The sequence below is a fragment of the Musa acuminata genome, chromosome BXJ3-11 (assembly GCF_036884655.1).
Source record: "Musa acuminata AAA Group cultivar baxijiao chromosome BXJ3-11, Cavendish_Baxijiao_AAA, whole genome shotgun sequence".
Lineage (NCBI taxonomy): Eukaryota > Viridiplantae > Streptophyta > Magnoliopsida > Zingiberales > Musaceae > Musa > Musa acuminata.
Window position 1 is genome coordinate 6,411,679 of NC_088359.1, and position 27,239 is coordinate 6,438,917.

The following is a 27,239-nucleotide window of genomic DNA, read 5'->3' on the forward strand; positions in this document are numbered from 1 at the left end:
GTAAAAATCCGTTCCCATGCCCTACGGCTATTTAAAGAGCATTGCCATAGCCCAGTAGCACTGTCAGATGCGATGCGCCTCGTGGGAAGGGTATCTGAAGAAATAATGCACACAAAGAGAGGAGAATCCTAAACAAGTAAAAAAGATTAAGTTAAAACTAGTGCTGTGTATGCAAAATTATCAAAAACCCGGCGCTGCTACATACACAGGTTCTCACATTTCTCTTTTTCTTTCCAAAATTCCTCAGATTACAAAACACAGGGGTTTGCTTCTAATGATTTGGTTAAACAACCAACATTCATCATCATCATCATCGACTGAGTAGCTAGCTTTGTCCATCAGTCCCCCAACTGAAAAAGATGAAAAAAAAGAAAAGAAATGAGTTCCTATTTCGTATGCATGCAAGCGATAACAACACTGATTAAAAAGGTATAAAGTTTTGTTGGATGACTTCCTATTCCGTATGCATGCATCATATAATGGTTTGCATCCACACTATGCTGAGAACAGAAATGAGTGTTCAATAATATATAATCCGGGGCAAGCAAATTACTGAAAAATGCATGATTAGCAACTCATTCCATAATATGACCAAAGAAGACAATTAGTTATATCACTCACCTCCGCATCTCAACCTAGAAATTCTCAAGGACACCATTCCTGGTGACCACCATCAGATGTGAAAGCACAAGATGCACCCATTCGGTTGAAGAGACAAAAGGCCATCAAGTATCCTCAAAGCTATGAATTGGGACATCTGACGACAAAAGTGTTCCCCGGAAGCCTTCCTCAGCTTGTCTGGAGTCAAACTTCTGTGCTGAAAGTTCATCTGCAAAGCAACCGGTGGATAAATCAATCACAAGCAAGTACAAATTTCTGTGAAGTATCTCTCGGGTGTGGTGCAGCTTATTACCGGCTATATCACGATTCTCATAAATCTCAGAGTCTGTGACCCAGAGAACATCTCCTGGAAAAATGTTCTTGTCAGCTAGGGTGGCAGAATCACCATCAATCTCTGTGGAACCTTTGTGAAGCTTTTGGTTCTCCTTGACAACCTTTTACAAGTTAAAAAATGATTTAAGACCATGAGTCAAGGGGAGACTTCTCAGTCATAAAAAATTTTGTACCACAAATGTAAATACTAGTCAGCCACAAAAAAAAATAAACAAGAAAAAACACTTGTCCAGGAAATACTAGACAGACGGTAATCTATTCGATTAACCAGGCCCTGCAATGGCAAAAGCCTTGAGCAATTGGCAACCCTGTCTTTTAACATGGAAGTAATCATAAGCAAGACAACTAAATATGCATATCTAGATAACGTTTGAGGTGCTATCAAAATGTTATTGCGCATACCCCAAAAGCTTCCCAAATCATCATTTTCAACTGGTAGATGGATGTGGTTCCTGAAACTCTTAAGTTGACCGAGTTACCAAATGATGTTTTCCTGGATCGCTTGGAAGTGCGACGATCCGGTTCAGAAGCAGATGCAGAGGCTTCCATGATGGACTTTGGAACTTCCTTTCCACGCACAAGATACACACAAATAGCTTCATCACAATAATTGAGCTTGCGCATCAATTCACAGCTCTCTCTTTCTCCAATACAATATTCACATGTCTGCATCATAGTATTTCCCAATTAGCAAATAAAAGTGGTCTGCAATGAAAAGCTTACAGCGATCAGCCAGAACTACTAAACATTGCAAAAAATTGCTCAGACTCAATTAACCACAAAACAGAACAACTTACTGTTTGATTACGACAAACATGAATGACACAGTTTTCAAATTGATTAAACTCATTTGATGCTCTGTGATCCTTGAATTCTAAGTGGTTCATGCGCTGAATATGCAGTATGAGATAATTCTTTAGTTAAGAAGACAATTGACAACTTTGACTTATATTCAGACAGAAGCAACAAATAAAACGCATTTTGATATCAGAAGAAACCTCAATAGATTACTGAAACAACACAAAGAAACGTGGCAGGAAAAATGACATCTTTATAGGTAAATATCCAAAAGTTTTGAATAAATATGAGGGCAAAGAAACAGAGAAGGAATTTCTGAAGGAGAACCAAAAAAAAGGCAAACTGAGAAGTCCAAATGAAAGAACACTCAGTAACTGTTGATCAAAGCTAAAACCAACAAAACTAGAAGAACTGATTGCATTGGCCAAAGATTCACAATGGTGAACTTTAAGCAAACAAGATTTTTTAGTATAACACCTGTTGTCAAGAGACAGAAACAGTTGGTTAAAAAGATAAACCAAGTCATATTTGTTTAATGATCAATATCGCATATGATGATTCCAAAATATTTAAATGCATAAATCAGTCATTATTCACTTATCTTTCAAATTTGTCGGGATTTGGAACAGAGTTTTGCATAAATATTTAAATGTATAAATGGCTTTTCAGATTGCAAGCAATGATCCTGTAACAATCTTACAAGAAGTCTGTGCAAGGATAGGAAGGCGATAAGCTATCAGACATAGGTGAATCATACGTACTGTGGACAGAAGATTTTAGTATGCTGCAAATAGCAAATGAACAAAAACCACATGACATTACGTGTCATGGTGGAACCACTTGAATAAGGTTCTGCTAATAATTATAATATTAATACCAGGACATGTCTTCATCTCCAATAAGTTATGGATTAATTACCATTAAAATAATTTCCGACTTTACCTCTGGATAAGTTTTAATAAGCAACTTTCTAGCCTCCAAGCCATCATTTGCTTCATCTGTTGAGTGGTCCAAATCCTCATCCGATATTGGCATGTCATCACAGGAACCACTTAATTTAATTGCAGGGCTGCTGAGAACTACAATTTCAGCAGATATGCCTTTGTCCTCTTTAGCATTCCACTCTTCGCAAAATAGTGACCAATCCATCACTGTAATAAGTACTAACCCATCTGTCTGCGGATCACATATAAAGGCAAACCTTAGCATAGTAAGAAAGAGACCCTAACATGTAAGAGTACTAAATAAGACAAGGTCCAAATTGGCAATAAAAAATTATTATGTAAGTAACAAAAAAAAGTACGAATATAGTCATGCATATTGTTTTGTAGCTTAAATATTTTATTGCATGATGTTTCGGGGACTATTGTACAAGGTAGCATTTGAGAGAAAAAGCATTAAAGCAAGTAGGTAACTTATCAATAGAAGATCATTATGAAACAAATAGATACCAAGATTATCAAAATAAATCTTGTTGGGTCTACAATCAATCACTATAATCCCAAATGCCCACCATTTAGATTGAGTCAGTAAAACTTAAAAGTGTTGTCATTTTTTATTTTGATTTCCAAAGATCAAAATCCCAGCTCACTAAGAATTTTGTGAAACTAATCTCGACATATATTTTTAAAGATGAGGTACAGAGATCCCACCATTAAGTGGAAGGAACTTAACCAGTCAACAACAAAGGATCCTACTGAAAGAATTGCCAAAAACAAGAAGCAATGTCCTGCCGGAGATGAGAAAGCTACTTTGTTGCAGCAAAATGACATTGGAAACACACACAAAATTCATTCAACGTTCGAACAATATTCAATTCAAATGGAGAATTTAGTAGCCAGAAGGACACAGAATGCAATAGACAATCTTACACAGGTAATATTTTTATCAACAGCCACATGATTTATGACTTCATAATTACAAAAATATTGGAAACAGATTGGTCCATTCTTTGGCCATTTTTGGTTCACAACATTGCACTCTTTTATTAATGTCACCATAGGTCAACTATTTTCAATTATTTTAATTAAGGCTTTGAATACATGTTTCCTAAAATTACAAATCCCAATATTTTCTTCAATAACTTAGGAATCACTAACTATGTTTTAATGTGTGGCTTTCCTTATTAACATGATGGTCTCTCTCTCAGTCTCTTTTATTCCTTCAACCTCTCCAATGAAATGGCATTTCCAACCAGTGATTTAAAAAGCGCTATGCGCCAAAAGACGCCAAGGTCTAAAAACGCTCAAGGTGCTAGGCGTTCACCCGACCGAAGCGAGACGCTAAAATATTAAAATATATAATATAATTAATAAATATAATTATTTAAATAAAAATATGATATTAAATTAAAAAATCTTACAAAAACCACAGTATCACATTAACAAAAAATCTCAAAATTCAAAACAATAACAATAATTTCAAATAAATAGAAATTAGCAATATTAAAATCAAAATAATATATTATTAATCTAATAAATAAAAAAATATTGTTACTAGTATACTGTTAATATACTGTTAATAGTATACTATCAAGTCGATGTGATAAGAGATAGCAGCGAGCAATGGCAGCAGGTGCGCGAGCGGGAGAGGCGAGCGGCAACAGTGGCAGCGGTAGCAGCGAGAAGCGACAGCGGGAGTGGCGACAATGACAGCAGCAACGATAGCAGCGAGCAGTGACAGCGACGGCAAGAGCAACAGCGATGAGCAGGGTTAGGGTTGGGAAGTCGCGAGAGGAAGGCTAATATCGGTGCTTTAGTTGGTTCGATTGAACGAACTAAAGCACCGGAGACCGAACCAGACCTAAAATGTTGGTTTGGTCACCTGGTTTAACCCGGGCACTCGCCCGAAGCGCCCAGTGCCTGGGCTCGGGCAAGCGCCTCTTTGAAGCGCGCCGCATGGAAATGAAGCGAGGCACTCGAGCCTCGCCTCGCCTCGCCTCGCCCGAGCGCCTATTGAAATCACTGTTTCCAACAAAATGATGACATTTTTTAGTGATTACTTATTCTTGACGGGTACTGCCTAGAACATATCAAAGACAAAATTAGTGAAGGGTTGTTCCTTTTGTGTGATGACACTCTTTTCATAAGGTAAAGCTTCAGATTTAAGGATGCCAAGGAAACCATAGTTTAGTTCTCTCTCTTAAGATGTTAGTGCTTTCCAAGCCAACTAAATGACAGAAAAATGCACAAATTTAAAAGACTAATGTCAGATATATAAGGTCAGAGATGTCATTCAATGTGATTCACAATACCAAATCATTCTTCAAAACTTGGTTAAGTTGAATAATAGAAAAGGCTTCAGGTGAATGGTCTAATACCAATAGACCATAATATAGTTTTGATAAGATAGAAAAGCAGTTTGGCTCTTGCCAAAACAAGATGGACAATGTTTTACATTACCCACATTTGGACAAAATTTCAATGTGTTCGCCTCGCTTACAAGAGAAATTTGGTAGAATATGAGCAAGTTTCAGATTGAAATAATGCTATATTAAATGGTCCTGACTTTCTAAGAAACTCATTTAAGGAAGAATGTCTACCAAATTTGGTTCATACTAATCCAACTTTTAAGAACAGAAGATATGCATGATAAAACAGGACACTAATGCATTCATTACCTGATAAATTCTAGTAGCTTATCTTGAACAATCAAATCTAAACCATCTCAAGATGTGACTCCCTGATTGTTTGATCTCCCTAGCTCTTGTAAGTCGTTCACAATTTCATATTACTGAAGGTTTCTCAAGTTGGTTTGAGATATTAGATTTTACCAAAAAAAACACATTACTGTACAGTCATCTAGTATCGGTGAAGAGATGTAGAGGTGGCAAAGGATTGGATACTTATCAAATACTGAAAACAACATATGTAGATACAAATGTGGAAATAAAATATTAAAGAGATACTAAATTTTGTAGCTCATATGACAAATGGATTCAAATAGGATTTAAGGTGGATGTAGATGGAAATATTAAGTGAATCAAATATGCCATCAACAAATTATTAACACACCAATTAAAACCTATAAATAGCATATGTTGAATAACAGGACTTCAAAGAGCATATGAGAAACAAAACAAAAGAACAAAAAAATGACAAAGAGAAAACATAAATGTAAATACCAAAACACAATAGAATATATTTTTGATTAGATTAACATAGGTTACTTAATACTTAAAATAAATTTGAAATTCAGATGTCTGAAAATATGTTTAACTCAAACCATAACCATACCTGTATCAGATGATATTGCATAGCAAAATTCAGATAACATGGAACTACTACCTCTGCACATTTAGGAGATATTATTTGATCAACTTTCATGGCTATCAAGAAGCCTTGATATCCATCTCTATAAACAATTAAACCGCCTACCAATATTCTAAATGATCTAAAGACCACAAGCACAAAATGTTTTTTAAAAGTTCTAGTGGTGCTAGTTATTTTCTCAAGGAAAAATGAGAACACAAAGAAAGCATCATCAAGGTAAAGCGGCGGTGAGTCATGCAATCTCCTTGTCTATGCAGCAATACATGTATTGTACAATGAAGTAACAAGAGCCATGTAACAGAAAAGGCACAAGACATGTCTACTTACAGCAGACATTTTCTGGGTGATGACACCACGCTTGCAAACTAGTTCAAGAGGCCTTTCGAGCAACCGGGAATGCTGCATATAAAGTGAAGTTATTGAGATTAGGAAAAAAGCATAATAGCTTGTCTTAAAAGTACAAGTCACCTGCTAGCTATGGGGAAAAAATGTTAGTTGGAACACAGCAATTTGAAGTATATATGTGAAACAAAGAAATATCTGATCTTAAGAATTTACCTTACTGACAAGTATTATCATGAAACATATAATAGATATTCCATAAATTGTACTTCATTTTTAATTAAACATAATGTTACAACAATATCACCTGGTATGCACAACATTGTGTTCCGTGTAGCTCATTAGAAACTGACGTCACCATCTTAACTATGAACAGATGCATTTATTACTAAAATTTCAATCTTAAAATCCACAGTACAAAAGAAAGTATCTATGGTCTCTTATAAAGATACCAAAGGACTAACTAACTAATATCAGTTGAAAATACTCATATAATGTTTGAACAGCTATTCGTGGTGTTTTCTTCCAAAAGAACAAATATTCATCCAATCTATTGAAACAACAAATTATGTGCTTTCAAGTATACATCCGTCATTGTAAGATCAGAAGGAAAATTTATCAAAATAACAGAATAAAAAGAAAAATTCACAAGCACAAGTATCAGATATAATGTTACTCCATACAATTTCAGCAGAACTTTATTTCAACTTACCTATAAGACACCACAAATGTCGACCATAGGGCAATTAAAAAGAATATGCAGACAAGAAGATACAAAAAAAACATTAACTTATAAGCACCTTGCAAAGAAAAATGACAAAAAAAATCCAAAATTATTTTATTGACAGCATACAGTTTCAGCTTTCCAGACAAATCCATATCCTATCCTTTGTGGCCAATCAGACGAAATATCATGCCCATTATTTATACAGTGTCAGAAACCTTCTTCCACTTAAAACCTACCTTCTAAAGTTTTTCAACATAATAAGAATAATTGATAATGTCTTCAAACAGATTGGAAATCAAAAAGAGATTATGAAAACTAAAAATGTATCAAAATAACCTTATGTTCTTACAAACCTAGAAATAGAATCAAAATCAAAATCAAAACCTATCATCATCTTTTTAATATATGACACAAGGTTTGCCATATCAATGAACAAGAACAAGAGTGTCATTATTTTTTAACTCAAAAAGGCCATCATTGTCTGACATTGATGCAAGATTTTTCGAAACAACATACAAATAACCCTTCAATCCACACGAGTAGGTTTATGGGTAAAATTCCCACGACACTTAAGGAACATAAATTTAATTGGTTTCACAAATTGACAAGCATAAAGGATGATGGGTACCTTCTTGTCATTATCATTAATACTCCAGCATTAAGTATGTGTCAGAAATGCCTTACCTTTGCTTCATTAATTGCTGGGAAATTTTATACATCATAAAGTTCTATATTGAACAAAATTAGGCATCTTTCTAAACAGAACCATGATGTCTTCTGGACAAGACTATTTCTTTTCTCTTGACTGATTTATTATTCTTTGTGGTATGGCTCACTGAAATGAAGATCCGACACCAACAATAGACACAGCCAAGATTTTGATTTCCATCAGCAAATTCTATGCCAGTAACATATCAGCATGATATAGAATGAACCCCCTTTCCAACAAATACATGCTAAGATAATGCAAAAATGTATATAGCACAAATGCAAACGTAGCATGAAACCATCGTACCACCCAATATCAACAAATAGACGGACAAGCCCATTTTTGGCAGTGCTCAATTAAGGGTAGTTGTACAGATCGGTACACCTCCTATATTGGCCAATATGGCCAAAACTCGACTGTTACTGATCAATACAGATCAGCAACAGTAGGAATTCGATTGTTGGGCCCTATTTTGACCCTTTAAAACCTCCCTCTCCCCCCTCTTTCATTCACTCTCAGCCACTTTCTTTCTCACTTGTTCTCACAATCTCACTTGTTTAATCTTCCTAATCAAGGTTTAGTGAATCTCAACCTCTTGATTAAATAAAATATGAATTGGGACATGGAATTTCTCTCTAGTTAATGTATTTAGCTTTCTTCAATGAAGGACTGTGCGACAAAGTTGTTCCTCGATCGATCCAAAAAGATAAATTCAATTTTTCATCCTTATAACTAGAACTTATATCCATTTATGGCTTAGATACACTTTATTTAAATATAGCTTCTACACCAAAAAAATTAGGAGAAAAAAAACCTAAAACAGGAATTTATTTTGAATTTCATGCCATTTTTCAGCCCTTTTTTTGGTTTACCAGTATGTACCCATATATGGTACTGTGTATCATAACTATGAGTCCAATACAGGATTGATATGCCCGGTCAGCTCGATATGTAGTCCTTGCATGAAACCTCATGTCACTGACATTATGCACAAGGACTTCCCACAAATCCAAATCATGGCATAAGCATAATTTCATGACCATGAAATATCACATATCCACACCTTTTTATGTAGTTGTGGTTTTCATAAATTCTTTTCTTAGCTCACAATGCCACCAATTTGGCAACTGCTAACACAAACACCTTCTAATCAAATAATTCCATCAATGATATACCCTCTCTCGGTCTAGATTAAATTTGACTGTCTGATGGTTGTATCGCTACTCATTGTGTGCTGCTTCTCAAAATGCAACAACCCATGTTTGTGTTTCTGCAAAAAACTGGGACCCACAAACTCTAGCTGCAACCATTGTGACTTATGTTCATGTTGGCAAGATCTTGTGACATGGGATCTCCAGGCTCATTTTACTTAGGTATAAAATGAACCCAACCTTAGATGACCATCATCATCACATATCTTAACCATGCACTTTCTTGCACCACCTATCCTCTCTCGCCTTTCCATTTGAAGGCATCCTGGTGCCACCAACATCCACCAGAAAATTACCTTGGCTGTTTAAAATTTTAAGAGCATCCCTCTTTCTCTTTGGTGTCCTACGCGTATCGTGTTACATACAAGGTCTAATCCTGTTCCAAGATAAATCACAGGGGTGGTTAAATTGGGCTATAGCTCAACCTCAATGACCAGATAAGTTAGAGATCTTATGCCAGATAATTAGCTTGTTGGTTCCATCGTTGTATCGGGGCCTAAAATTACGAGGAACCAATTGAAGTCGGATTGGGCCATTTCACAAATTCAGAAATTTGGAAGCATATGGTCCATGAGTTGTAGCAAAGACTAATTTTGCTTGACAAGTCCCATCCATGTGTTGGACAGACATGGAGAAATAATATTAGACCCATATCCATGGATCTTAAATTCTTAATTTTTCTAAATTCAATAACTTCAATGAAAACATTCATTAACAACAATATCCTCTAAACAGATTATGGTGGCAGTTTTCATTATGGTCTGAAATTTTGTTTATTGGACCCGTAATTGTCCTATGCAGATGGGTACACATCCGGTATGTAACAGCATACTGATTGGCAATGAGAAGGGGGAACAAGGAGAGGAGGGTTGGTGTAGGAGGAGATGAGGAGGATAAGGAGAGGAATCGAGTAGGAGAATTACAGAGGAGGCATGGAGGAGGAAAAAAAGACCTACCAGCTGGGCAGGCAAGCAGAGGCAGCAATGAGCAGTTGGTGTGAGAGAACCGAAAGAGGCCGACCATGTGAGCGAGCAAGCGAAGTTTGCATAAAAGACAGCAACAACTATCAAATTCTTTGGAAAAAACAACCCTCTCAAGCCACCCTTAAGTGCACTTACCGTCCATATCAGGTCGTCCATTATCGAGCTAGTAATCTTGACATCAAATTAGACCAGGCTAAAAGCCTTAGTCTGTGTGCCGTTCTAGACTTAAATTGGTAAATACCACCCGGCACCTACCAGTCCAGGCGAAATTTTAAACCTGGTTTTGATAGTACAATACTACAATCTTCTAAAAGAAGAATCCCAAAGACTTCAAAGAACTTTGACCATTTTTCATATTTTCATTTCAAATAAATGTGAATTAGTCCACAGGAGAGGAGAGTAATTTGGAACCAAAATTTACATAGCCCTGTGCACAACATTAAATAATATCATAAAGAAACTGTCAAGAAGTGTTGATTGAAGGAACAAGAATGCTGCTGGCTATATTTGGATTAGGAAAGGAGAATAAAAAAATTTGTGAACAAAGCCAGTGAAATAAAAACCAATATATATCACCTATAACCAGACTAATTTGGCCACAATCGAAAGCATTATGAGATTAAAGTGAGGGAAACAAGCTTCATGCACATGCATGAATGTAGCCATGAGGTAACCTTAGTCATGCTTTAACTAACAACAGGGAACACATCAAAAAAGAAATTTTTGATCAATTGCATATTCAGTTTTTTTTTCTATTGACTGAAAATGTTAGCATTTTTTTTAAAATACCGTACTTTGTCATAAGTCAAACATTTCATGGATCATTATAGCATATATCTATTATGTCAATCTCAGAGTGTTTCATATAGCAATATGTACAGAAGTCATGGATGAAAGGTCCTTCCGCAATGGTATCACTAAGAGTTTCACTTATAGAAGATTAGATGGGTTTCCAAAATGTCATTAGAAGTCATACAACATAAAATCTTCCAGAAACAAAACACATGCAAACCTCTTAGTATTACAGACAAAAAAAACTCCTTCAGTCCTGGAGATCCTACAAAAAAATGTTTCCATGGATTCTTTTTGCCGTTTCGCATTAAAATTTATTTATAATCAGAAATATGTTTTGATAAATACCGATAAGTTACATAAGATATTTCCCAAACAAAACTAACCCATCATGCCACAGGCTACTCTCAGAGAAAAATCACAATCAGACATGTATTTTATTTAACTCCATCTGATCTAAAACTCATAAATATCCTCATTATCAAAAATATTACATTGCTTCCAATCTTACACCAGACAAAGAAAAAATTTGTAGAAGACAACCAAACCTTTTTAATGTAAGCTACACAAATATTAAGAATGATTTCCTAATCACAATATATGATATATTTTACAGGCATAAAGATATGCATTAAAGCTAACAGTTTACCTTCTGACATACAAGTGAATCAATGATCACTTCTAGATTTTCAGGTTCTGCACAAGTAGAGACATTTTTTCCAGTTGCTGTCAGATAAGCCCTCCATTTTGCTAGCCATGATGAAGGGACTAAGAAGTACTTGCATCCAGGGTGAAGTGCAAAAGTTTTCGCCGTAACCAACTTCTCATGATTTTGTCGTTGCTTAAGCTTGGATGCTCTGCAAAGTTCACTAAAATGTCAACTAGGAGCAACCATCACAAGATCAATATAAAACATAAAACTCCAACTTACCTAAGGCAATCCTCCATGCATGCAACTTCCTTCAATTCCCTACTGCAAATTTCACATGGCTCAGAATCAGAAGAGAATGTTGAAAAACCCAATAAGTTATCAGATCTGGATGAAATGGCAGTCTCAAAGAAAAATATCCAGAGGCTCTCAGGAACCAGCACGCGCTTTGCCCCAGCAGCTTGTTCTGGAAGAAGGTTTCCGTGAGAGCATCGAAGGGGAGCCGTCGGTCCAGCATCAGTGGGACAAGGAAAATCAGCATTTTTTCTACGCAGCCACTGTACCAACCTTTTTACATGAATTTAGATTTTTGTTAAAATCAACATTCTCAAGAACAGAGGACTGTCTAGATTAAATAAAGGTATAAAGGCACGATCTTTTACTAGTCAACATCCTAAAGAAGTAGCCAACATTAGCCATGGGATATTCAGAAATGTACCTTGCTATGCACCTAGTGAACAGGTTTACTCTCCCTTCTCTTATTCAAAACCCATGTGTTAAAGTTCTAAAGTTCTAACCCCCTCAAAGAAACTCAGTCTAATAAGAGGGCAAAAACCATTATTTACATTGATATAGACAAACAAAAACAGTGGTAAAAAGTCCATTTCAACTCAAACAGTGAACAATTTGAATGAAAGATCGGCACCATTGAACATGATCAAAGGTACTTATACTGCTCAGCAATAAAAATTCAACTCTTCCTTGTGTTCTTACCGATGAATGCATCAACGGAAATAAAAAGGATCTTAATGTGGACATAGTGCATGAACGTACAAGGTAGAACATGTATTCTAAAAACCCAAAACACAAAAAAAAAGACTAAATTATGGAGATGTGCTATGCAGTCATGCGCTCAGACCTGCCTTACAGTGGCCTCACAGAGGCAATTGGTGGAGCAGCTGGATTCCCCAAGAGTGTAAACTTCTAATGGTGCCCAGACACAGTGTGTCAATCATGCATGTGAGGCCACCACAAAGTTCCCATGTGGCTTCCTAGAAACCGTCCAGACTATCCAGATGATTTTAACTCACAAATTAAATCAAAACATTTATTCTCATAGCATTGAAGTTCATTTCCGAACCAATTGATGAAGGCAGAAGAGATGCTTTGCTGAGACAATTTCTCGGGTGAACAGGCCTCATGAGTGGGAGATCAAAAGTATACTTCAACCTTGTTGGGTTGTTAACTGAACAAGCATGGAAATCATGACATGTCCAAGGGATCATATTCTAGGAATTCAAGCCATAATAAAAGAAATCTCACCTTAATTTTTAAAATTTTAATCTGTGACATACCAAACATTAACCATTTGATTATGATGGTACAACAAATAACTTGTTAAGCATAATCAGAAAACAAATCTCATATGCAACTGTTGGCATCAATTTTGGTTTTGAAAGTTTTGAACTGACAATATATGAAGTCAAAATAATGACGTAGACATCTCAGATCAGACGAAGACATGACACAATAGGCCTTGAAGATGGTGCACTTAATATACTTTTAGCTTAAAGCTTAGACTTAAATACTGACAGAGATTAATGAGCCCAGGCTTCTAGCATCTTTGTCAAAACACCAAGAGAAGCACTGGATGAATGGGACAGACCAGAATTTAATGAACCAAAAGAGCCTAATACAAGGATTGAACCAGAAGTACAAAAAAATCACCTTAGAGAAAATAAGGAATACCATACACAAGCATCTTACCATGCCCTAGATACATAATATGAAGGGCCATCTGGGCAATTTCCAGCAAGGGCTGCTTCTGCAAGTTGCTTTAAGGAAGCTTTCCGATCACGATAGTCATCTGCACATACTGCATTTTTTGCCTCATCTCTTAAACAATCAGCGCAAACATCATTGCTGGTCAATGTTGGGCCGCCTCCATACTGTTTAGGTGCAGATGAGAGCAACCAATAGGAAATGGTGCAATAAATCAGAAACTATGGACCCAGTCAGTAGCAAAAAATATATGCCTTGGCAATGGTTCAAATAATGGAAAATTTTAAACAAGCAGAAAATAGTAGGTATAGCTGAAAAAGATGTAAAGATAAGGGCATCAAAAAATCAAATGCAGCATTCTTTATGATGTATTCCTCAGCCATGGTGTGCTTAATGCAAAACATGAATATTAGTGCAGCCAAGAATGATACTGGAGATCCACAAAGAAACTATTATCCTCTGTAGCACCATCATCCACATGGAGAAAAATTGCATCAAAAGCAATATCATTCAATGAACCAGAAGAGCCTAATACAGGAACTATCTGCAGTAGCTGTTTTAGTCACTGGGAGCATTGAAATACCAAATCTTGTGAATTATTACACCTCTCAAAAGAGCAAAAATGCAGGTTCAACTACTAGGAAACACTGATCTAACAGAACTTGCATAAGCTTATTATAATTGTTATAAGTCTAGAGTCTAGAGTAAAAGGCAGAGTGAACATAAAGCAACATAAAAATTATTTCCAGTTACAAATTTTCCGATCTTTTTGTCTGCCACTAACTTATTTACATCCATAAATCTAAAGGTCTAAGAGAGCATTTCAGGCATGTCACCTGGCTCAAACTTCAGCAGAACTGGTTCAAGCTGAACTGTGATGTGAACTCAAATAGAGAGGAAGGTATTGATTTTGTGTTATGCTATGATACTGGTGAACGGCTTTTTTGCTGGGTGTAGCTTCTTGGAGCAGCACAGTATTTTGTACCTGGAAGCTGCTGCTACAGGGAAGATCTTGTGGCTTTGAGAGAGGAGGTGAGCCAGATATGCATTGAATCTGACTCTGAGTCCATTTTTTGTATTCTACAGGGAAGCTCCCAACCAACCTGGAGTATCTTAACTGTAACTAAAGACATAGTTTTGCTCTTAAAACAGGTTGCTCAATTAGTGATTACCCATGTTTAGGCAACAGAGTTGACAACTTGGTTGGTGAATGACACCAGGTGTTCAAGAGGTAGTCAATTTTAATGAGGGGAATAGCCCTCTGATCTTCTTTTGTTAATCTCTTCTGTTAGAAGGGGCAACTTTAGTAATTTTAAAAACTAATTTACATCCATTATTCCCAATCCCTATGACGAACTTTAATCTAACCAGTGGTTTAAATAGGCACTCACCAAGGCGCTCGGGTGAGGCGAGTTCCGAGCGCCTTAGGGCTGCCTCAGGTGGTGCGCTTCAATGAAGCGCTCGCCTGAACGCAAGTGATGGGCACCTCGAGCGAGCGCCCGGTTAAAGCAAAGCTAGCTTAGTTGGTTCGATTGAACCAACTAAGCTAAATATCTTTACTAAAGCTAAGCACACAAACCCAACACTCGCACCCCCCCCCCCACACACAACCTCGACCCATTAACCCTACTTCGTGTGCAGCCGCTGCCACCCCTTCCTCTGCCGTCGATGCACGGGATCGACGCTTCCTTTGCTATCAACCAACAGGTACAAAGGTCTAGCTTTCGTGCGCAGTTCCTCTGTCGTTGCTGCTTCCGTGTGCAGCTCCTTCCACCGTCGACAGAGAGGACCACAGCTTCCTCCGCCACCGACGAACACATCTGAAGCTTCTTCCGCCCATGACGTCGCCATCCGCAGCTTCCGTCGACACCGCTGCCACCGTTCAAAGTTTTCTCCATAGTAGCTACTGTCATCCATAGCTTCCTTCGCCATCGCTGCTATCGTTTGAAGTTTCCTCTACCACTGCTGATGTCGCCCACAACTTCCTCCACCATTACTATAGTCGTCCGAAAGTTCCTTCATCATCGCCACCCTCTCCTTCCCACTTTCCACCGTCAATAACTCTTTTCTCCCCTGTAACTACTGGTAACAGTGGATTAAATACTATTTACCAATTATGTTTTTTTTATATTTTAATATTTCAAAGCATCTCGCTTCACTCGCACGAGTGCCTAAGCGAGCGCTTAGCACCTCGAACATTTTGAGACCTTTGCGCCTTTTGGCACCTATCATTTTTTAAATCACTGAATCTAACAGTCACAAACTACCTGTCATTCCAAAATAACTTCCAAAAAAATTTTAGCCATAATGGCAAACAATTGCACCTAATGATAAGCCTTGTAATGACAAAAACAACATGTTAGACTTATGATCTTTTCTTGTAAGTTGTAATTTCAAACCATGATTATTGTACCACCCAAAACATTATGGTACGAACGGTATGTACCAGTCCGGGCACGGCGCGATACACGGACCACCCCCATTTCGGGTGATCTGATTAAAATAGTAAAAAATCAAAAGGTGGTGGGCCCCAGTCCATTTCAGCATTAAAAAAGAAAAAGGGCAAATTACGGCTTACGAACATGAGCCCTCTTCTCGCGTACAATGCTGCAGCCCTCACCACTGTAGTGCTGCAGCATCACTGCCTCTTTGCCGTTGTAATGCTACCGCTGCCGCTTCGACACTGTTCCTGCTTCCCAAGTACACTGTCGTTGCACTTCTTCTCCTCTTCTTTCTTCTTCTTCTTCCTTTTCCTTCTTCCTCCTTCCTTTCTCCTTCTTCCTCCTTTGTTCCTCCACTGTCCCCCTTCCTCTTTACCCTCTTTTTCTTCCTTGTCAAAACACTAGTATGCACCAGCATACCATGTGTTGGTACACCGGTACAGATCGATAGTGTACCGTTCCAGCAGATTGACAAAACAGGTTCGGTACCCGAAAAGGAAAACCGTGATTTCAAATAAGTCTAGCATGATGAACAGCTTTTTTATCATAAGAAGCTTTATTTGTAACTGCAAGTTCAATTATACATTAATGGTGTCTGGAAATTTAATTAGATATTTAATAAATATATGTACATACTACATATATGGATATCTAAAGATAGTTATTTATTCTCTTAGATTTACTGTACAAAAGACAGAGACAGCCAGCATATATTGACAAAAACTATTCGCATCTGAATAACAGTGGAACTATACATTGGAAATAGGTCAAAGAGACTAACAAAGAACACCAAGAAAGAAAAAGAGCATAGAAGTTTACACGACTATATCATGTAACGATTTAAGTCTATGGAACTGAGAAATTAAATAAGGCATACAATCATGTTAATAGCAAAAGGAGCAACAATCATGTTAATAGCAAAAGAAGCATATTCGCGTACTTGAGAAAACAGCATCTGCCAAGCTGTATTTGACAGCCGCTTCATGGAAGTCACTTTTGCAATAGGAATTTTTCCGTGTACACACTGAAGTTCGCTGTTGTCGATGCAACTGCAGGAAACAGCAATCCATTATAATGACAGCAGAAGCACAAATAATTAGGGTTTGATTAACTGTAAAAGCAATGAAAAAATAGCCACAAGTTTATTTATTTCTGGACACAAAATATTTCCTTTTTCCTTCATCCTTTGCATAAAAATAATAGATTCCAATAAAATAATATGATTCAACCTCAGGCCCTTTTGAATGTAGCAGATAACAGCAGAGCTTAAAATTGATGTGTATCTGTATCATAGGAGCTCGTAATGTACTATGCCCACAAAAATAATTAAAAATTTAACTAACATAAACAATCATAAATTATAATAGATTCATGAAAATTCTACTATGCTGAAATGTGCAACCAAAAGAATCATTATGCAGCAAGGTAATCTAAGAGCAACCAAAACTGCAATCCTAAAACAACAGTTCTATTTAAAATACTTAGTTACACAGTGACATAAAATGATGCTTACACATGAGACGCACAAAAGACACAAGCAATTAAAATTACTTTTAAGTAATACTCGGACAAACTAACCCATAAATCAGGATGCAGATTTTCTTCCTACCAATTTAAACTTCAGTCAATTAAATAAATTAGCATTGTCATCATATGATAACCAGTAATGTATACAGGAGATATCTGATACTACCTACACCTGAAGACACTGCACATATTTATTAAGGGACTTTGACAAAGATAAGTGTGTTTACAACCAACAAAAAGGAATATCCTACATATTGTTTAAGAATTTTTTTATCATATTCATATATGTCATTATCAAAATAAAAGAAAAAATTGCCACATCCAGTTTTCATATATTGAGAGATAAATTATAAGCAATTTTTCTGAAGTTTAAATCTTATATGTTTAGCACAAAAGGTAGAATTTCGTTCACTGCGATTTTTTGGAAAAAGAAAACAAGATGTGTATCAACTTTCACTCTTAAAATCAGAAAACAAATTTGTGTCTACAGTCTTTACAATCGTATAAAAGGGAGTCAACAAGTTTCCAAAGGGTCATACTGCAACAAACTAAGGTAATTCAGAACTTACGGAGGATTAATACTATCAGCCCATAGACGAAGCCACTCCACTGAAATCCAAAAGTATGAATCATCAAGTAGGTCAGCAGGGGCTTTCGAGAGAACCAACTTCACTTCCTCACGTCGTTCAGTTATATATGCAACCTGACTGTCTTTTCTCTTTTGGTATTCCTCACAAGCACTTGCATAAGAGGCATTTAAAGTTTGAATCTCTTCATAAAGATAGGATGGAAGAGAATTGCTTCTTGCCTCAAGATCCCTCTTATTGATCTTGTTCAAGTTGTCTTTGTTTTCTTTCTCAGTTCTAAGGTTATACATCAACATATATGCATCAGTTGACGAAAAGAACTCTTCCTGCATTAAGGCATGGAATTCTGAGGTGTGTAGATTATCATCTACAAGATTACCGATGGAAGCAGATTCCAGTGGCCCAGAATAAGCCAGCTGGGCCTTTGTATGGGACTTAGAGTTTGAGACTTCTCCAAAAGGGTGACAGCCCAACTTAGACACATGCTCATCATCGAATTCCCACCAGTGCCCACTGTTTTCATCCTTAATATGGGCCACATAGTGGCCACTATTAACAGCAGTACCCTTGTGAATCAGAATTGCTGAAAGCTCATAAATCAAACCTGACTGGGAGGGATTTGATAACCTTGTTCCCATGTTCAACCATCTTGGAAAACTAAAGGCTGAAGTTATTTTTTTCTTAGTTGTTGTCTGCAGATGAACAAGCAAATAACAAGAAATTAGCAGTAAGAGCTATGCCATATGACATGCACCAAAATGAAAAATCAACTTGTAAGCAGTAAAAGAGAAATTTAAAAAACAGAAATCAAAATTTGCCAGTAGGTAGTGAGATGGCACCTTTGGGAGGAAAACATAACGTTTTAACTGGAAATTGAGCACCTGAGGAAGTGAACGAAGTTTAATGCAACGTGTAGCATCAACTCTTTTGCCACATGAATCACAGAAATACTGATTTTCTCCATTCAATTCTTCCAGAGTTAGGTAATCATCTAAACTTTCATCTAAATTGTTCAACCCCTTTATGTTCAACTCAAGCTCATAAAAGTCTTCCATTTTTGAAGATGCTTCAGAATCTTTACCACACACTGAGCACCTTCAAAAAAGATATCATTAAATTTGATTCAATTTTTGTTGCAATATGATAGCATGACTAATCCAAAGAAAGAATTGCCATTTCATGGTATGAGAGTATGTTGATACCTATTTAGCATACTACAAAATATATCATGCCAACTTGTCAACTGTGCCAACTAGCTAAGAGTTTGACGAATATACATCATCTGAAGAATATGTAAAGGTAATTTTCCTACTCATACACTAGCCTTCAGGAACATTATTCCAGAATATGTAGGTCCATTCTGACCACAGAACCATGGACATATACTTTTGGACTTAAGTCTTGCTCAATTTCATACCAAAAAGAAAAGGCGTTCAAATTTCAAATCATTTGATAATTTATACATCAATCACAACTTATAAATGTAAAAGCTAAATCTATAAACCACAGCACTCAAAAAAGAACTATTAAGACTACAAGGAAAAGCAGAATTCATGTGCTCCAAATTCATGTATGGTAGCATTTCAATATTCACTATACTAAAATGAAAAACTCAAAATGAATTTTTTTTAAAAAAGCTGCAAGAATCTAGCAGCAACAACCATCTCTAGCCAATAGTAGAAAGAAGTTGACATTAGATTAAGTTCTGACCCACTTTTTCTTTAGCATTATGGCAATGGAAGGCAAAACACCAGTATGAAGCCAACAACAGGAATATAATCATAAAGCCTGGCATCATTTCCCGCTTCCTGGTGAGAGTTTTACCATTGTAAGTTATAATCAACCCTATCCGGATGCATATTAATATGGGTATAGCTATGTGATAAATCCGATGAACTTATTGACAAAACTGAAATATACAAGTATATAACAATAGTTCATGAACATTTTTTAGAACAAACAACACTTTAAATTGCACCACAAAACCAAAGGACTAAACAAGGACATATGGTAAAAGGCACTAAACAAGGGCAGAAAATTAAAAACATTATGAACGACAAGAGCTAACTCATCACCACAGAAAAAGTCCAATCAAGATTTTGGAATAAAAGTACAAACATAGAACTAAGGAACCCATCCTCTTACCGGGTCACATGTGATACACGCCCCCGGAATAAATCTTGCACCGCAGTTTTAGCATTGGCAACCTGTGAATGACTTAAAGACCGTTCCAATAAAGAAAGAAATAAGGTAAGAAATTCATGACTATCCTGCTGAACACCATTGTCCAGCTCCAAGGTTTTAATGAATGGCGCTGAGTCAATAAATGACATTTTGCTGGAGTGCAGCTGTGCAAATAACCTTGCAAGCTGATCCAAGACAGGATGTTGCTTCAAAAAGTCAGGTTCAACAGAGAATATGCAAGTGCGAAATGATGTATTCATATAAAGGCATTGAAGTATGCTGTTAGCATAGCAGGTGGCGCCCAAATTAGTCAGGCCAGCTGGAGTATCTGTTGAAGAACGAAGATCCTTGCAAGGATTTGGACCAAGAGAAAGGATGATTTCTGGCATCCTCTGCCATAATCCAGTTTTCCTTGTTCCATTAGGTGGTGGAATCAGCCCACAAAAGCAATTAGGGGAATCTTTTGAATTTCCACGGCAACCTTGACAAATAGGCTTTAATACAGAATAAAGCCGCCTTATATCATCTTTGGTAGTTGCACCAGTTAAGTGTATTTTCCTGGAAAAATAAGGCAAGTCACCAGCAAGCAAAAAGGGATTTAAGTTTTCAGTTATTATCCTGTGGAAAAAAGAAAAGAACCTCAGAGTCACAGAGGACGCATCACTGCTGTCTTCGGATCTTTGCCTCTTATTCTTGTTGCGAGTATTCGGTCTACTCATTGTACTGCAAATTTCACTTCAAAAACTATGTTCTGATGAGCATTCTTCATTTGAAGGCCAAAAGATTTGATTAATTCATCGTACGCCAAGCACACAACTGGTGTTTTAAAGATGGACCAATGCCACAATGCCAAATCAGGAATTGTGAACCAGCCAAATATACCTGGATGAACATAGCAAAAGAAAGTTAATTCCAGAATAATTATAAAGACAAAAGGATCAAAGGGAACGATTGTAAATGGCAACCAGGAACATGAAGAAATAAACAGAAGAGAGAAAAGAGAAGAACTGTGCTAAACACTCAAGATAGAAGGCATCACAGAACGAGCATAAGAGAAATGCAGTTAACCTGTTCTAATACAATATAATGTTTCTTTCACTTTTTGGTGGGAGATTTTAATTTGACAATCTGTTGAAAGCCTAGTTTAACTACAGCTGAAGAAAAGTTGGAAGTATGGAATGTTTGACAGGGGAAAAAATTACCAGAGGCATTTCTAGCTTATCATTTACCTAAATTTTATTCCTTGATACAGAATGGATAAAGGAAGGGGATAAGGGGAGTTAAGCAGACAAATTTTGACTGCTAAAAAAATTTGTGCACAGAGTACATACAGAAGGGATAAAGGGAGAGATGACAAAAACTTGCTTTCTTTTCTTTCCAAGAGATAACAAGCCCACTTGGTTCAGAGAAATCTCCCAAAAAGGAATTAATTTGCAGGTCTATGTGCTCAAGAAGCAGGACTTCAATATAGCATGTATATCAGTAGGCATCAGAAAATGCCTGCCTAGGTTGAATGGAAGGTAAAGCAGTGCATATGTCCATATAACAAAACTAAAAGAGAGAGAGAGAGAGAGAGAGAGAGAGAGTGAGAGAGAGAGGCATGTTTCAGGAGCCCACATCACAGGGTCATGGCCAGCATTCAGACAAGTCATCTGTTGCAACCAGTAGCTGGATTGCTGAATGGAGAAGCCTCAATGTAAGACAACAAGCAAATTCTAATCTCAACAGAAATTAAAATGCTTGATCTTCAGCATTTTTCTCATCAATAACATTAAGACAAATACTTCAGCTAAACGGTTCTATGGCATGCATTGATTGTTGTAAACCAGTGAGCCTACAAAGTTACTAATACAAAAATTACCTAAGCGTACGTTTTCTTAGAAGGAAATAACCTTTAACGTTAGCACAATGTGCGTTGCATTAGTATTTTAGTCGTGACCAAACAAAGAAAAGATAGAGCATTTATGAGATAGTGCCATGATAAACATGATAAAGTTGCTCATGTGCATCATGCATGAAAAAAGTGCAAGTCATAGAAATAGCATCTTTGTATGCAACGGTAAGGCTGCATATATTGCATGTCTCTGTTGGCAAGAGCACAATTCACTAGGCTTCCCTTCTTTAAAGGTTGTAATATGAGATCTGAGCTATTAAAGAGTGCTATATTTGTTACAGGTGTTGATATATGTAAATGGTTTTTTTTTTCAAAAATGCAACTATTTTGTCTTGATTTCAAATACAAATTGAGTTGGACTAAAAAAGAGTGGGAACAACTAGATAATACAGTTAACATAATAAAATTTTCAACGGTATTCAGATCTTCATCAATGTCATCATAATTATCCTTCCAAGCATAGCAGTGATAACATGATTGTGGGTCTGGAGAAGTATTTGGTTATAATTCTGAAAACTCAAAATGACATGTGATTCTAGTTATTTTATGCTAGTTAATGGGATTAATGAGAGACTCGGCTACTTTTGGATAAACAACCTAAATTGAAGAAAAACTGCCACATGTATGTTTGCCCCCACTACAAAAATTCCCATGCAATCTAGTTATGTGGAAGCCACATTGGTGTATAGCCACTATAAATTTCCCACTTGATGTAGTTAGGTGGCAACCACATTGGTCTATAGCCAAAGAACAAAATGACAAACACTCATTTGTTCAATATATAGGAATCTGACCGATCTTGAACCAATGCAGATCCGAGATAGTCCAATTAACACACGATTTACTTAATTAGCTTTCTTTGTTCCTTTTCAGTGATAAGGTAAAGAACCCATATGCCTCACTCGGTGACATTCTTCGTCCCAATTCTCTGCTGAAATCTTGATTGACAATTTATCTAAGCAGAATGTGTGCATTCTATATCCCCATCCTCCTTTTGTTAAAAGGATCAACAATTTAACAAAACCAGGAATACCTATATGAATGATTCACCATCCCTTCATTTCGCCGGCATCACTGCCACATCAAACATAGCAACATTCTCATGTTATGCCCTCCCTCAAAACTTGGCAACCAAGAGATCACCTGTTACAAGAGGCTTCCACAGCATTACACCGCCTTTCTTTGGCTTGGTACAATCATGTCACAAGCCATGAATGACAAATAAAAGAGACCGAATATGCATTACGAGGATATAGTATCTTGATTTTTACTCGGACTTCAACTACACCGAGTTGAAACCCGTTGTCTAGTCAGTATGCTTCTAAAAATAAACAAGATAAAGAAAGAAACAGAACAGGTTTTACTGCAAGAACTCAATCTCCGATCGTTAGCAACAGTTGAAAAGAAGAGGGTAACGAAGACCTAATTCTAACCCACGAAGGCCAGCAAGAATGGGTCATCGGCAAGTCTTTCTCGATCATAACGTACTGAAACACCAAGAAAATGGTAGTTCTGTCGAAGAATAAACCAAAAGAAACAAAGAAACGATATGAACACGATTCTTGCGAACCCTACGAGTGAAACAGACACCGTACGAAAAGAACTGCCAAGAGATCGATTGATCGCCAAGGAAAACGACAGATGGGTTAAGATCCCACAATCCGTCGGAGTAAAGATCCAAGAAACGAGCGAACCTGGTGGGGAATGCGATCGCCAAAACCCTCCTTCTCCCGAATTCCCAAAAGCCGGAGCCGAGCGAGGGAGAAAGGCGAGAGACGGGGGGGGGGGGGGGGGGGGAGTACAAGAGGCTATTAGGAGAAACACCGATTCGGGGTAACGTCACCGGGGGTCAGCCGTGTGGGTGCGGATATAAAAGGGCGGAGTCCACGGCCGAAATGACGGGAATGCCCATGTCACTGCGTGGTGTACTTGGATGAGTCGACATGGCGCCATTGGCGAGCCTGTCGAGCGAGTCGGTGGAGGGGGAAAAGCAGCGGATCCAAACCCGAGCGAAGTAAACGCGTTCCTTCGGCTCACCGGGCGACTCAAAGGAAGCGCGAACGACGGGATTCTTCTACGCAATTACAAACTTGCCTCTGTCTCTCTACCCAAAACCCCAATTTACCCGTCGGACAAGTGGAAGAATCTTCGCTTGCGAACACGCACCACGAAAGCGTTCCTTCGGTCACCCATCTGCGCGTTACCCGCACGATCATTGGCTTTAAGATGGGACCCACACAAGATTGACGTTTTGTGGATTTTGGGTACGCTGCCAGAGCAGTAGTATACGTGGAGAGGGAACACACGTCGGATGTAAACGCCGTCATTGACGGTAGCAACAACGCTTTGAAACCGTTAGCGTCGCCGGGAGATGGGGGTTATAAATTAGGTGATATTTTGATGCTTTTATAATAATATTATTCAAGTACATTTTTTTATTTTGTGAAAATTAGTCTCGAGTGTTGCGATTATTTATTTATTTATTTTTATTTTATCCGAGAAAATTTCGAGTAACAACAAAAGATGACCCGATACACGAATCATATTTTGGGTGAAGGGAAAATTTCAATTGTTTGCACAGAATTTGGATGAAGAGAGGAAAATGGAGGGATGCACATAGGCTCTTCATTTCGAGAAAGTTCTAAATGCCTGATTAATTTAAATTGATAAATAAGTATTAACGAGTTATTTTGATCAAATTATGGGCTTACAAATAAGTACATAATTATTTTTACTTTTTTTTAATGAGAAAAGAAGTAATATTATGGAAATAGTAGTTTGTAAGCGGGCTAATTACATATTACTTTTTATGTTTTGACCCTATTAGCATCGTAATTTTTATACTTAAAAAATTTACATTATGATCCTTAAAGTTCTGAAAGTGAAATAAATAATCTCATTTATCCATATATCATCAGTTGTATTAGTGGGAAACATAATATGTGGTATCGTATGTTAGATCGATACGAAAATGATATGTAAAAAGATAATTTTAATATCCCTTCTATTTTCAACAGTAGTATATGAAGCGTTGAAATTATCTTTTTATCAATAAAATTATTAGAAATAAAAATAAAATTTAAAATTATCTATTTGCACTTTAATGTCACGTGTTATGTTTTTCATCAACGTAATTGATAATATTAAAAAAATAAAATTATTTATTTTTATTTTTAGAATTATATGGATCTTAATATAAATTATTTAACTACAGAGACCATAATACTAATGTCATATATTGAAATATAAATATAAATCTCAATATAAATTATTTAACTATTATATTCCTTGATTTATACTGTTTGAGGTATGAAAATTAAGAACTTTTGTTTTATTTTGGAATCAATCATCCGACAACAAAGACAAATAATAAAGCACAAAGAATTGAATTGTCTTATGGAAGCACTAAGGGATGACAATGTAGAGCATATTTATTCTCACTTCGGAGAGACCGCAACGAAAGAATTAGTAGCGAATACCGACAAATTCCTGTAAGCAACAGCAACGAGGAGGAGCAGCCATCGTTATCCGAATCCGACTTCTCAATCTCTATTCCCCTCCATATCTCCGTTCTCCGCCTCCTTGACGTGGCCGGCGGCCACTATCGCCCCCACATGGCTGACGTTTCCAAAGATGAGCACGAAGACTCCCACCAAGCTGGCCAACAACGCTGCCGCGAACGCCGCCGTGATGCTTCCGGGAGACGTCGTTCCGACCGCGAACCCCGCGCACGCGCCGGCCGCCCTCGCCCACGCGAACCACACGGCGATGGCCCCTTCTTTGCCCGCCGGGGAGCAGTCCATCAGCAACGCCCTGCCGAACGCGTACAGGACCGCGTTGGCCGTGCTCTGCAGGAGACACACGAGAATTATGTGGGTCCGCTTCCATCTGTCCTCCCTGAAGGAGAAGCCCAGCCCCGATGTGAACGCCGACATGAAGAACCCCAGCAGTTGCATGCTGACGGCGTCGGCGCGAGCGACAAGCTGCACAGGGTGCAGCACGGGGAGGGACACGACCGGGAATGTGAAGTAGATCGCCCACAGAGACAGGAGGAGGGGCGGTCCGATGCAAAGGTCGCCGATGACGAATAGCATGCAGCTCGCGAAGACGCACATGCATGCGAACGACGATAAGAACACTCCGGCGAGGCCTCCGATGGCGTGTGGATTCTTGAAGATTGTGAGCAAATGCGCACATCTTGCTAGAGACGTCGGTGTGGTTGGTGTCGAACTCCCGGACCTGGTTGAGAAGGCGGCGTAGACAATGCCGGTGAGCCATTGGAGGCCGCTGAAGATGGAGACCACCCACAAGCTCGTGAGCTGGTCTGAGCGCCGAAGCATGTGGTAGGTGAAGGCGGCCATGATGGCGGCGCCGAGTGAGCCTGCAGCGGTGCCATGCAAGGAAAGCCAGCTACCGACGGCCTGACGGCGACGGAAGTGGCGCTTTCCCGTGGTGCCACCGGTGAGGTCACGCACCATGAGGCCCAGGTGACGGGCCTGCGCGGCGGTGCCAATGATGCTGGCGACGGCTATGGCGGCGATGTAGAGGGGGAAGAGCCAGTTTGTATTGAAGAAGCCAGTGAGGAGGCAGGAGAAGCCGCCGGCTACGATGGCACCGAGAAGGATCGGCGGCTGGTGATTGCCATGGTCGAGGTGATGCGCTATGAGCATGAGGATGGGGATGGCCACGACGACGCCGACCGCCCATGAGACCGTCGTCCAACTTAGAGGGGAGAACTTGGACCCGTCCACTGCGATCGAACGGTCGACCAGTCTTTGATATCTGTGCAATACCTTGAAACCATGTCAGTCTCGTCATGAGCAGTACTTAACATGATTCGCGTTAGGAGAAAGAAAGCTCACAGAGTCATCTCCTTCTGCGAGCACGCAACACCACTCGGAGTGTGGGCCGGAGCAGGAGGCAGGTCGAAGGCAGGCCAGGCTCTTTGGGTGATCATGAGAGGGAAGAGCACCGGAACGAGGAACTCGTGCACAAAGTAAGAGCAGAAACCGAAAACGTACCACCCCACCAGCTCCATCTTCTCCGGCGGCGCCTCGACCGGCATCTGCTCCTTGTGATCATCTGCTACAATCTTCTTCTTCTTCTTCTTCTTCTTCTTCTCAGTCGTCTCCGCATCCTCGCAGCTGCCATCCTCGGCCATGGCCTCAC

The 27,239-nt window shown here is 38.3% G+C and overlaps 1 protein-coding gene across 4 annotated transcripts; it reads right to left on the reverse strand.

Annotated features, from left to right (window-relative positions):
* Window positions 1-129: 129 nt before the first annotated feature.
* Window positions 130-23,848, reverse strand: LOC135582351 (ubiquitin carboxyl-terminal hydrolase 26-like). Of its 4 annotated transcripts, XM_065174622.1 has the most exons (15): window positions 23,765-23,848; window positions 20,816-21,058; window positions 20,138-20,734; window positions 18,832-19,087; window positions 17,975-18,684; window positions 16,819-16,927; window positions 13,423-13,604; window positions 11,719-12,003; window positions 11,437-11,644; window positions 6,351-6,422; window positions 2,695-2,928; window positions 1,357-1,620; window positions 914-1,055; window positions 622-829; window positions 130-350 (listed from the first exon to the last, which is right to left on the reverse strand). In XM_065174622.1, the coding sequence occupies exons 2-14, from the start codon at window positions 20,893-20,895 to the stop codon at window positions 726-728; spliced, it is 3,243 nt and encodes a 1,080-aa protein (XP_065030694.1). In that variant the 5' UTR covers window positions 20,896-21,058; window positions 23,765-23,848; the 3' UTR covers window positions 130-350; window positions 622-725. The 4 variants fall into 4 exon arrangements, with proteins under 4 accessions (XP_065030694.1, XP_065030693.1, XP_065030696.1 ...); XM_065174621.1 differs by lacking the exon at window positions 23,765-23,848 and having other exon boundaries at window positions 13,423-13,658; window positions 20,816-21,039; XM_065174624.1 differs by lacking the exons at window positions 20,816-21,058; window positions 23,765-23,848 and having other exon boundaries at window positions 18,832-19,079; window positions 20,138-20,275.
* Between the last annotated feature and the right edge of the window lie 3,391 nt (window positions 23,849-27,239).